General features: G+C 44.2%; 1 protein-coding gene across 1 annotated transcript; it reads left to right on the top strand.

The window, feature by feature from the left end:
- Positions 1–3,737: 3,737 nt before the first annotated feature.
- Positions 3,738–6,686, top strand: LOC115127326 (erythroblast NAD(P)(+)--arginine ADP-ribosyltransferase-like). The gene is made up of 2 exons (XM_029656942.2): positions 3,738–3,903; positions 5,632–6,686. The coding sequence occupies exons 1-2, from the start codon at positions 3,826–3,828 to the stop codon at positions 6,382–6,384; spliced, it is 831 nt and encodes a 276-aa protein (XP_029512802.1). The 5' UTR covers positions 3,738–3,825; the 3' UTR covers positions 6,385–6,686.
- Positions 6,687–13,365: the final 6,679 nt, after the last annotated feature.

Consider the following 13,365-nt stretch of genomic DNA (forward strand, 5'->3'; position numbering starts at 1 on the left):
CCAAACGTAAAAAATGATGCTATTAAAAAAGTGTGCAGCGCATCAACTCTTCATTTAACAGATTACAGTTTGAATCGGACAGCAGCCAATCAAATTGTGCTAGCTGAGACAAAGTTGTGCGTGACAATGCAGAGGAATGTCGGTGAATTCAGTCGGAGCCCTTGGAAAGATGATACCCAAAATTATTAATTTGCGATATAAAGACTATGCTGGAGTCAACAAAAAACAGATTGCATCTTGCAAAACTTGCGGGAAGAAAATGACAGATGGAGGCGTCACATCTTCCAACTTTGTTTGACATTTGAAGCTGCACAAAGAACAAATCGTGGCTAATATAGCTTACGTAACATTAAGTCAATGAGCCTCCACACAGTCAGTCAGTGTGGGAACGTGATCATTGCACCAAGATTGAGCTACAACTGCTAGGCAGTTGGTAGCCTAAATACTGCCTGATGTTACTGCTGTTCCTAAAACCATTGACATAAGTTTGCCTACTGTAACCACACACAGAGAGGGTGTTTGTGTGTTGGGCGATTGTGTACAAGCCTACATCACCTGATTGCGCACCATAGCGATCTTCAATAGTTGCTCACTGTCATTTCTTCCTTTGTGCAGCAACATCAAACAATGGGTTACAACAATTACAACAAATGACTAAATATTACAACATACTCTCCAACCTCCTGGACATTTAGTCTACAATAAGAGGGAATTCAGAAAGGATAATAAAGACTGGGTGTATGTATGTAGGTAGGTAAAGAGAGAGAGAGAAAGTCACCCACTTTCAGCTGATTCTCATAGCAGGCGGTGCCCCGTCTCTGCCATCCTTGATTGGCTCTGAAGTTTATACTAGGGGCCTCAAGGTGTGCCTTATTGTGGTTTTCCTCATTCCCTGATAGTTTATTCATTGATTTGTGGTATATTGGCTATTAGTATTCCAGGCCTGAATCAGTCCCTGATTAGAGGGGAAGGATGATGATGATGATGTTGAAGGGTCTTCGTGTACTGTTATGCATTCACACACACACACGCGCATGTACACACACACACCTTTTCTCAGTACCAGCAGTGGTGTTGCTGTTGTTAGTCATGTTCACACATAGACCAGTATGAGAAGTGTGAACAAACAATTCTCAGAAACCGTGTGGTGTTTCCTGCCTGTGTGTGCGTGCGTGTGTGAGTGAGTGAGTTAGAATGTTACCTCTATTGATCTGTGCAACCTCACATCCCTCTACAGATATGTCTGCTGGATTAGGTGCCATCTATACAGTTGCTGGACTCCAGCATAAACAACATATTCATCAGCTATGTTCTCAAACACTAAGGCCACGTCCAAATAGTCTCAATCTGCTCCCTTCCTTTTCTTGTCTCCTTTCCTTGTCTGTGTTCCTTTGTAAACACCACATCATATGAATGTAATATGATGGAACCCTGTCAACCTACCTGGTCTCTCATATCTCAGTCATAACAAAGAAAAGGTAACAAACATAACCAGCAGTATTAGAATATTGGGAGACTGTCTCAATCATACCCTGGACACTGGCAGGAGAGACCACTGAAAATCAAACACACACTAATGTACCCAGAGGCCTTCAGGGCAGTGTTTCCCAAACTCGGTTGTCGGGACCCCAAGGAGAGCACTACACAGCTGTTTCAAATGATCAAACCTTGATGATTAGTTGAATCAACTGTATAGAGCTAGAGCTAGGGGGAAAAACCCAAACGTGCACCCTTTGGGGTCCCATGGAGTGAGTTTGGTAAACCCTGCTTTAGTGTCTTGAAAAGGTGCATTCCTCACATCAGCCAGTAGAGGGCAGTATTTAACTCAACCAGCTAAAGGAATGATAGGCAGACAAAGCTTAGTCTAGGCCAGGGGTAAGCAACCCTGTTCCTGGAGTGCTGCAGGGTTTTGTTCCAGCTAGGTTCTACACCAGACCAACTGAGCTAATTGATCAGTTAAGTGAATGACAAAATTCAACACACCTGGTCTTCCTGGTTGGTTAAATCCAAAACATGAAGTGCCTGCAGCACTCCAGGAATAGGGTTGTTTACTAGGTTCAGTACTTTCCAAACCTCCTCAGGGATAACCAGACGGGCACACCTGCTTAATTTAGTCAAGGGGTTGATTGTTAGTAGACTGAATCAAGTGTGCTAGTTTAGCGCTAAAAACAAAATGTGACACGTCTGTTGGTCCCTGAGAAGAGGGTTGGGAAACCCTGGACTGGGGTCCTCAAGCTTCACTGTCGTGCTGCTTTCCATTATTCTGGGTGATTGATTGATTAAAGTGGTAAATTGGCTTTTAGTATCCCAGACATGAATCAGTCCCTGGTTAGTGGAGAAGGATGATGATGAAGTTGAAGGGTCTTTCTGTACTGTTACTATGGGAACCTTTTCTCAGTATCAGCAGTGGTGTTGCTGTTAGACATGTTCACACATAGCTCAGTATTGAAGAGGTGTGAACAAACAATTCTCAGAAGCCATGTAGTGTTTCCTGCCTGTGTGGGGGTGTGTGTATGCCTGCGTGCATTAGATTGTGACCTGTATTAATCTGTGTGAACACACATCCCTCTACAGATATAACTGTTGGATTATGTGCTACCTATACAGTGACTGGACTCCACAATCAACTACACAGTCAGTGGCCCAAACACTAAGGCCACATCCCAATAGTCCCAATCTGATTCCTTCCTTTTCTTGCCCCCTTTCTATCATTTGTAAAACATCACAGATCTGAAAGACCTCACCATATGATCACAATATGATGGAACTCTATCAACCTACCAGGCCTCTTACCTCAGTCATAACAAAGGAATGGAACACTGTCAACCTACCAGGCCTCTTACCTCAGTCATAACAAAGGAATGGAACTCTATCAACCTACCAGGCCTCTTACCTCAGTCATAACAAAGGAATGGAACTCTATCAACCTACCAGGCCTCTTACCTCAGTCATAACAAAGGAATGGAACTCTATCAACCTACCAGGCCTCTTACCTCAGTCATAACAAAGGAATGGAACTCTATCAACCTACCAGGCCTCTTACCTCAGTCATAACAAAGGAATGGAACTCTATCAACCTACCAGGCCTCTTACCTCAGTCATAACAAAGTATAGGTAACAATCATAACCAGCAGTATTAGAATATTGGGAAACTGTCTAAATCATACCCTGGACACTGGCATGAGAGAGCACTGAATCCAAACACACGCCAATGTACCCAGAGGCCTTCAGTCTAGATGTGATGCATTCTGGGCAGAAGATGGCAGTATTTAACTCAACGGAATGATTGGCAGACAAAGCTTAGACTAGGCCAGGGGTAGGAAACCTTGTTCCAGGAGTGCCGGAGGTACTGCAGGATTTAGTACAAACTAGGCACCACACTGTATGTGTTTGAGTATGTGAAGGGAAAGGGGATACCTTGTCAGTTGCACAACTGAATGCATACAACCGAAATGTATCTTCCACATTTTAACCCAACCCTTCTGAATCAGAGATGTGCAGGGGGCTACCTTAATCGACGTCATCGGCAGCCGGGGAGAATGGAAGAGTTTTTCACCTTGCCAGCTATTGGATTCAAACCAGCAACTTTTTGATTACTGGACCAACGCTCTTAACCGCTTGGCTACGCGTGTCTGTGTGTCTGTGTGTGTGTGTGCGCGCTGTGTAATGGTGTTTGTGGTTTGATGGGTACTTGTGACTGCATGTGCCTATTCCTAGTAAGAGAGGAGGGACTGTGAAAGTAACCTCAAGAGCAGTGGTATAACAAGGCTCTCTGATAGCTGATCTCCAATACATTTTGCCATTGGACCAATATATGTTGACATCATGGCAAGACACAAGATCCTAACCTTTGCTGTGATGTATTTCTTCCAGGCTTGGACTTTGGGTGTGGACTCCAAGATGGTAAGATACTACACTATTTTGAGAGAGAGAGAGAAATATTTGCACATAATGACATTTGAAATTTATATATAATGTTTACTGTTCATTTTTATTGTTTATTTAACTTTCGTTTATTATCTACTTCACTTGCTTTGGCAATGTTAACATATGTTTCCATGCCAATAAAGCCCTTAAAGTGAAAATGAAATTGAATTGAGAGAGAGAGAGAGAGAGGTGTTAAAGTATTTTCTTTTTCTATTACATTTTTGTAATATATAATTATTTGTTTATTTGATCTATTTTATATATATATATATGTGTGTGTGTGTGTGTGTGTGTGTGTGTGTGTGTACAGTACCAGTCAAAAGTTTGGACACACCTACACATTCAAGAGTTTCTTTATATTTACTATTTACTACAGTGTAGAATAATAGTGAAGACATCAAAACTACGAAATAACACGTATGGAATCATGTAGTAACCCAAAAAGTGTTAAACAAATCAAAATGTATTGGCCACCCTTTGCCTTGATGACAGCTTTGCATATAGTTTATCAGTCTGACATTGAATAAACAAGTCATAACTAAGGAGCTTCCTTGCTGGTTTTATTATTAAAAGAAAATGTAAATGAATGATAGAGTGAGGCTTGATGGCTTCAAATGATTGGTTACTCTTTAATTTCACACAGCTTCTTTGGTTACATTCATAGTGCAAATTACAGGTGGGGGTTTGCTCAGCAACAAGAGTGAGACATGAGCTCCCCTAAATGAAACAAAGTCCAACTGTGGGGTGGGTCTCTAAACAAAAATCCAGAAAATCACATTGTATGATTTTTAAATAATTCATTTGCATTTTATTGCATGACATAAGTATTTGATCACCTACCAACCAGTAAGAATTCCGGCTCTCACAGACCTGTTAGTTTTTCTTAAAGAATCCCTGCTGTTCTCCACTCATTACCTGCATTAACTGCACCTGTTTGAACTCGTTAATTAATTAATTACTTAAAAATCATACAATGTGATTTTCTGGATTTTTTAGATTCAGTCTCTCACAGTTGAAGTGTACCTATGATAAAAATTACAGACCTCTACATGCTTTGTAAGTAGGAAAACCTGCAAAATCGGCAGTGTATCAAATACTTGTTCTCCCCACTGTATGTATAATTATGGATGTATAATAAGCTATAATGGGCAGTCATTTTGGACCGGGAACACAGAATTAATTAACATGAAACGAACACAACAATGCTTTCCAGATGACTATCTCATGAAGCTGGTTGAGAGAATGCCAAAATAGTGTATAAAGCTGTAATCAAGGCATAGTGTGGCAAGTTTGAAAAATCTCAAATATATTTTCATTTGTTTAACACTTTTGTTTACTACATGATTCCATATGTGCTATTTCATAGTTTGGATGTCTTCACTACAATTCTACAATGTAGAAAATAGTACAAATACAGAAAAAACCTTGAATGAGTAGGTGTGTCCAAACATTTGACTGGTATTGTGTATAGTATTATAGCTACTACTTTTATTGTGTACCTGTTCTTTTCATAATTGTGTGTATCACTTTGCTTTGGCAACATTTGCCTCATAATTCCCGCCATTAAAACATATTGAATTTGAATTCATTAATTTTAGAAAGAGAGCAGAAAGAGAATGATAATTTAAATTAATTTAAATATTTACAAAATATTCCTCTGTTTTTACACTCATTGCCTGTTTTTCCCCTCCGTTTTCTTTGAAGGTTCATCTCCGTCAGCCTGGTCTCAGTTCCTCCATAACCTTAGGCATGGTCCGTAACTCTGTTGACGACATGTATGAAGGATGCATAAAAGAAATGGGCAAAAAGGTGAAGGAATATCTTCATATTGAAACCAATACAGGAGGGATCTTCGAACAAGCCTGGACGAAAGCAATAAGATGTGCCTCAAATAAGACCAATTCAGTCAACAATAAACTACACAAACTTAGTTACAATCACATTAGAGCTATCTGTGCTTACACAGGAGGTCAACATAAGATATACCCAGTGTTCAACAAAGCAGTCCGGACCAGTAGAACAGAGTACACCACCTCCTTCCAGTTCCACTCCCTGCATTTCCTGCTGACTGACGCCATTCGCATCCTGAAACTAAAACAAAATACCTGCCACACCACATACCGGAGAACCAACATGGAGTTTTCAGGTGAAGTGAACAAGGAAATCAGATTCGGCCTCTTTGCCTCCAGTTCTTTCCTAAAGAACTTGACACATTTTGGAGAGAAGTCCTGCTTTGAGATAAAGACATGTTTTGGCGCTGACCTGAAGTCCTACCCAGAGATGGGGAATTATGAAAAGGAGGTGTTGATTCCACCGTATGAAGTGTTCAAAGTTACTGCTGTGCTGAAGAAAGAAAATGATGAAAACCTTTGGTGCAATGTTGTGTACAAACTAAAGAGTATCAAAACACTGAGTAACCTGAATTGCAACATTTTTAACAAGACAACAATTAATTAAGAAAATCTGTGTTGATCTTGAGTCATTGTCCCTAAAGACGATTTAAAACTAACAGCTATGCTGCTTATCTTTCTAAAAGTAAATGAAGCCAAACAACGTGTCTTCAGTGTCTAAAGCTTTCATTGTAATAAGTTAGTTGGTTTATTGGTGGATGTTACATAAAGACCTCATCCTGACTTCCAGAAACAGTGATTATTAAGATGTTTGTATTATAGTGTATCAGACTCCATAGGAGACTTTAATGCACTTATATACCTTCTGCAGCTTGTGGCAAAATGAATAAAGAAAATCATTGAGCTTGACAGCAGTATGTCTTGTCCTTTTAGTTTTCACTGTACTACATTTAGACAGTCTGAAGATACAACATTACATGGGCCACTGATTAAGATGTAATACAACATGACACAAGTTGAATTGTCCAATAAACTGATGCTGGAAACTACCAACTGGTGGGGGGACATTTACTGTCCTGTCTTGTTTTGTGCAGCAAAATTAAACAATATGTTACAACAAATGATAAAATATCTGAGACATTTTGTCTCCAATAAGAGGGAAATCAGAAAGGACAATAAGAACTGGGTCGAGACCAAGCGAGAAATAAGTCTACAAGTGGTACCTGTCAATACACTTACTTCAATTAAGTGAATTCTGGACATCTCTTCACAAAGCGTCCCGCCCTGATTGGCCCAAAGGCATGTCACCCATCACCAGCTGATTCTCATTGCAGGTGGGGCCCGCCTCTGCCGTCCTTGATTGGCTTAGAATTTTACACTAGGGGCCTCAAGGTTTGCCTTAGTTCTGTTTTCCTTATTCCCTGATAGTTGATTCATTGATTGGTTGATTGATCAACTGATTGCTCAATCAATTGATTAGTGGTATATTGGCTATTGGTTCCTGAATAGAGGGGAAAGATGATCATGAGAATTAAGGGTCTTTCGGTACTAATACGCAAGCAAGCACACACGAACACATACCCTTTCTCAGTATCAGCTCAGTATGAAAGAAGTATGAACAAACAATTCTCAAAAGCTATATGGTGTTTCCTGCCTGTGTGGGGGAGAGTGTGTGAGTCTGTTTTTGTGTGACAGGTACTCTATATAAGTATAATTTCTCAGAAGCACTGAGGAGAGACTGACTGCCTTGTTGACAGATACAGCATCTTAAAGACGCCTGCATTTCATGCAAAGGTATGTTCTATTCCATACGTGTCTCAGACAGGGTTTACATTGCTTCTCATAGTGCAAATATCTAAAAATGAGCACACTAACTCCAAGTGAAGAAGAGGAACGTTGGTTTGTATCCTTTTACACCAGAGATGGACAACCCTCCTCCTTTAGAACTACTGTTGGTATCTTTTTACATCGGAGGTGGACAACCGTCCTCTTGGACGGTGTATGCAGGCCTTTGTTGTGTATGCAGGCCTTTGTTGTGTATGCAGGCTTTTGCAGGCCTTTGTTGTGTATGCAGGCTTTTGCAGGCTTTGTTGTGTATGCAGGCATTTGCAGGCTTTTGTTGTGTATGCAGGCTTTTGTTGTGTATGCAGGCTTTTGTTGTGTATGCAGGCTTTTGTTGTGTATGCAGGCTTTTGCAGGCTTTTGTTGTGTATGCAGGCTTTTGCAGGCTTTTGTTGTGTATGCAGGCTTTTGTTGTGTATGCAGGCTTTTGTTGTGTATGTGTAACGGATGTGAAACGGCTAGCTTAGTTAGCGGTGCGCGCTAAATAGCATTTCAATCAGTGACGTCACTTGCTCTGAGACCTTGAAGTAGTAGTTCCCCTTGCTCTGCAAGGGCCGCGGCTTTTGTGGAGCGATGGGTAACGATGCTTCGTGGGTGACTGTTGTTGATGTGTGCAGAGGGTCCCTGGTTTGAGCCCGGGTATGGGCGAGGGGACGGTCTAAAGTTATACTGGACGACATGACTTACTCACTGGACGACATGACTTTCCCACTAGACATGACTTACTCACTGGACGACATGACTTTCCCACTAGACATGGCTTACTCACTGGACGACATGACTTTCCCACTAGACATGGCTTACTCACTGGACGACATGACTTTCCCACTAGACATGGCTTACTCACTGGACGACATGACTTTCCCACTAGACATGGCTTACTCACTGGACGACATGACTTTCCCACTAGACATGACTTTCCCACTAGACATGGCTTACTCACTGGACGACATGACTTTCCCACTAGACATGACTTTCCCACTAGACATGGCTTACTCACTGGACAACATGACTTTCCCACTAGACATGACTTACTCACTGGACGACATGACTTTCCCACTAGACATGGCTTACTCACTGGACGACATGACTTTCCCACTAGACATGACTTACTCACTGGACGACATGACTTTCCCACTAGACATGGCTTACTCACTGGACGACATGACTTTCCCACTAGACATGGCTTACTCACTGGACGACATGACTTTCCCACTAGACATGACTTTCCCACTAGACATGACTTTCCCACTAGACATGACTTTCCCACTAGACATGACTTTCCCACTAGACATGACTTACTCACTGGACGACATGACTTTCCCACTAGACATGACTTACTCACTGGACGACATGACTTTCCCACTAGACATGGCTTTAATGAGTCCTGGAAGGTTGCAGAGGATGAATGGAAAGTGGACGTGCTCTGCCAGAAGAGCAGTTCATGGCTATGTACTACACTACACTACACTACACTCTACTGTATTATATACGCATACACAAATCAACAACCCTCCATCTAGCAGGACTTCAACAAAAAAGTTTGAGAACGCAGGTCTGGGTGTGGAACGTCATCATTCCAGTATCATTCACAGCACTTATCTGACTGTTGCCATTCATACTTTGAAACAGCATTTAAATGTGCAACCAGAGGGAAAAACATTCTAGACCACCTTACCTCCACACACAGAGATGTGTACAAAGCTCTCCGTCGCCCTCCATTTGGCAAATCTGACCATAATTATATCCTCCTGATTCCTGCTTACATGCAAAAATGTAAGCAGGAAGAACCAGTGACTCTGTCTACAAAAAAGTGGTCAGGCGAAGGAGATGCTGGGAAGAGGGGGAGGGCAATGCAAGTAGTCTGGGTAGTATGGAGTGGCAGGTAGCATAGTGGTTAGTGCATTGGGCTGGTAACCAAAAGGTTACTAGATCAAATCCCCGAGCTGACAAGGTAAAAATCTGTTGTTCTACCCCTGAACAAGGCAGTTAACCTACTGTTCCTAAACCATCATTTTAAATAAGCTTTTGTTCTTAATTGACTTGCCTAGTTAAATAAAGGTCAAAAAATAAATATCTAAACATTTACATTACATTTAAGTCATTTAGCAGACGCTCTTATCCAGAGCGACTTACAAATTGGTGCATTCACCTTATGACCTCCAGTGGAACAGTAGTGCATCTAAATCTTTTCAGGGGGAGGGGGGGTGAGAGGGATTACTTTATCCTATCCTAGGTATTCCTTAAAGAGGTGGGGTTTCAGGTGTCTCCGGAAGGTGGTGATTGACTCCGCTGTCCTGGCGTCGTGAGGGAGTTTGTTCCACCATTGGGGGGCCAGAGCAGCGAACAGTTTTGACTGGGCTGAGCGGGAACTGTACTTCCTCAGTGGTAGGGAGGCGAGCAGGCCAGAGGTGGATGAACGCAGTGCCCTTGTTTGGGTGTAGGGCCTGATCAGAGCCTGGAGGTACTGAGGTGCCGTTCCCCTCACAGCTCCGTAGGCAAGCACCATGGTCTTGTAGCGGATGCGAGCTTCAACTGGAAGCCAGTGGAGGGAGCGGAGGAGCGGGGTGACGTGAGAGAACTTGGGAAGGTTGAACACCAGACGGGCTGCGGCGTTCTGGATGAGTTGTAGGGGTTTAATGGCACAGGCAGGGAGGCCAGCCAACAGCGAGTTGCAGTAATCCAGACGGGAGATGACAAGTGCCTGGATTAGGACCTGCGCCGCTTCCTGTGTGAGGCAGGGTCGTACTCTGCGGATGTTGTAGAGCATGAACCTACAGGAACGGGCCACCGCCTTGATGTTAGTTGAGAACGACAGGGTGTTGTCCAGGATCACGCCAAGGTTCTTAGCGCTCTGGGAGGAGGACACAATGGAGTTGTCAACCGTGATGGCGAGATCATGGAACGGGCAGTCCTTCCCGGGAGGAAGAGCAGTTCCGTCTTGCCGAGGTTCAGCTTGAGGTGGTGATCCGTCATCCACACGGATATGTCTGCCAGACATGCAGAGATGCGATTCGCCACCTGGTCATCAGAAGGGGGAAAGGAGAAGATTAATTGTGTGTCGTCTGCATAGCAATGATAGGAGAGACCATGTGAGGTTATGACAGAGCCAAGTGACTTGGTGTATAGCGAGAATAGGAGAGGGCCTAGAACAGAGCCCTGGGGGACACCAGTGGTGAGAGCACGTGGTGTGGAGACGGATTCTCGCCACGCCACCTGGTAGGAGCGACCTGTCAGGTAGGACGCAATCCAAGCGTGGGCCGCGCCGGAGATGCCCAACTCGGAGAGGGTGGAGAGGAGGATCTGATGGTTCACAGTATCGAAGGCAGCCGATAGGTCTAGAAGGATGAGAGCAGAGGAGAGAGAGTTAGCTTTAGCAGTGCGGAGCGCCTCCGTGATACAGAGAAGAGCAGTCTCAGTTGAATGACTAGTCTTGAAACCTGACTGATTTGGATCAAGAAGGTCATTCTGAGAGAGATAGCGGGAGAGCTGGCCAAGGACGGCACGTTCAAGAGTTTTGGAGAGAAAAGAAAGAAGGGATACTGGTCTGTAGTTGTTGACATCGGAGGGATCGAGTGTAGGTTTTTTCAGAAGGGGTGCAACTCTCGCTCTCTTGAAGACGGAAGGGACGTAGCCAGCGGTCAGGGATGAGTTGATGAGCGAGGTGAGGTAAGGGAGGAGGTCTCCGGAAATGGTCTGGAGAAGAGAGGAGGGGATAGGGTCAAGCGGGCAGGTTGTAGGGCGGCCGGCCGTCACAAGACGCGAGATTTCATCTGGAGAGAGAGGGGAGAAAGAGGTCAGAGCACAGGGTAGGGCAGTGTGAGCAGAACCAGCGGTGTCGTTTGACTTAGCAAACGAGGATCGGATGTCGTCGACCTTCTTTTCAAAATGGTTGACGAAGTCATCTGCAGAGAGGGAGGAGGGGGGGGGAGGGGGAGGAGGATTCAGGAGGGAGGAGAAGGTTGCAAAGAGCTTCCTAGGGTTAGAGGCAGATGCTTGGAATTTAGAGTGGTAGAAAGTGGCTTTAGCAGCAGAGAGAGAAGAGGAAAATGTAGAGAGGAGGGAGTGAAAGGATGTCAGGTCCGCAGGGAGGCGAGTTTTCCTCCATTTCCGCTCGGCTGCCCGGAGCCCTGTTCATTATAAAATCAGTAGACCATTTCAGACAGTCTGCAGACAGGAAAGCGGAAGTCTTCTACAAAACAACCTCTATCGGGCTCCAGTTCTGTCATTTAATCAAGAAGATGATGGTCACACATCCTCAAAGAGCTGCAAACATATTCACAAATGTGGTTCTGCCTGAACTAAAGACACCTTTTCCTGGAAATTTGACAAATAGCAACCAGTGGTCATCCATAACTTTGTTTCGACCTAAGGGACCGTAATCATGACTGACCAGTGACCACACAGTGCAGGGGGAGAGTTTGGGGTCATGAGTACATGTCTGTTAAGGGGACTGTTTATCTCTATAGGGATACCTGATAACAGGGGAAGGCAACCCTGGTCCTGGAGTTCCGCTGGCACTTGATGTTTTTAATTTAACCAAACTGGAATACCAGGTGTGTTGAATTTAGGAAATCACTAAGATGATCAATTAACTAAGTAGCTCAGTGTGGTGCCTAGTTGGGACAAAACCCTGCAGTACCTGGGGCTCTCCTGGAACAGGGTTGCCAACCCGTCTCATAAAGTGGTGGAGTAAAGCAAACCATTGCATGTGGAATATGAGCTTTCTGACACAAGATCTATGAAATGGATATTACACACGAGACCAACTCGGTGGCCTTGTGGTTAGAGTGTCCACCCTGAGACTAAAAGGGAGTTGAGTCTTACCAAAAACTCAGGACAAATGGGACCTGATGCCTCTCTGCTTGGCACTCTGCATTCAAAAGATGGATTGAGGATGTAACGGCATATTTTCCCTATTCCGTCCAATAAATATGACCACTGCCCTGGTGAGAGAGGAGCTATTTGGGACACACCCTCGCCGCAGGCTTTACTGCACGTCCGTAGAGAGGATGGCAGTGGGGCACTTCGGATGGCAGTGGGGCATTTCGGATGGCAGCGGGGCACTTTAGATGGCAGTGGGGCACTTCGGATGGCAGCGGGGCACTTCGGATGGCAGCGGGGCACTTCGGATGGCAGCGGGGCACTTCGGATGGCAGCGGGGCACTTCGGATGGCAGCGGGGCACTTCGGATGGCAGCGGGGCACTTCGGATGGCAGCGGGGCACTTCGGATGGCAGCGGGGCACTTCGGATGGCAGCGGGGCACTTCGGATGGCAGTGGGGCACTTCGGATTGCAAGTTTACAAACAAAAGGATGCTTCTTTGTTCAAGCATATAAAACTTAGACTTTCTAATATAAAAGATGGGAAAACGAAAATGTTCCTTATAGTTCCTCTAATTCTAATAACTTATTAGACAATAAATGAAGGCTATTGTGTGCAGTACATTCAAGAAATCATGAGAGTAAGTGCGAGCAAGTGCGGTCAAAAAACTATACCGCTCCCCCGTCTAACCAAGACTTCTCCTCGTAGGCCCGACTTCCTCCCTCAAATGACCTTTCCTCCACCTGTAGCCACCGCACCGGCCGCAATGGGGGTATTCATCTCCAATATGTCTTCACACTAATAATATAACTAATAATGCTTTGGTTATTCTATACAAATACAAATTGGCTATTTTTCTCTAACAGGGGATAAGGCCTTAAGTAGTAGCATCCTGTCCAGGGGTGCATCCTGTCCAAGCTTC

The sequence above is a fragment of the Oncorhynchus nerka genome, linkage group LG18 (assembly GCF_034236695.1).
Source record: "Oncorhynchus nerka isolate Pitt River linkage group LG18, Oner_Uvic_2.0, whole genome shotgun sequence".
In the NCBI taxonomy this organism is placed as follows: Eukaryota; Metazoa; Chordata; class Actinopteri; order Salmoniformes; family Salmonidae; genus Oncorhynchus; species Oncorhynchus nerka.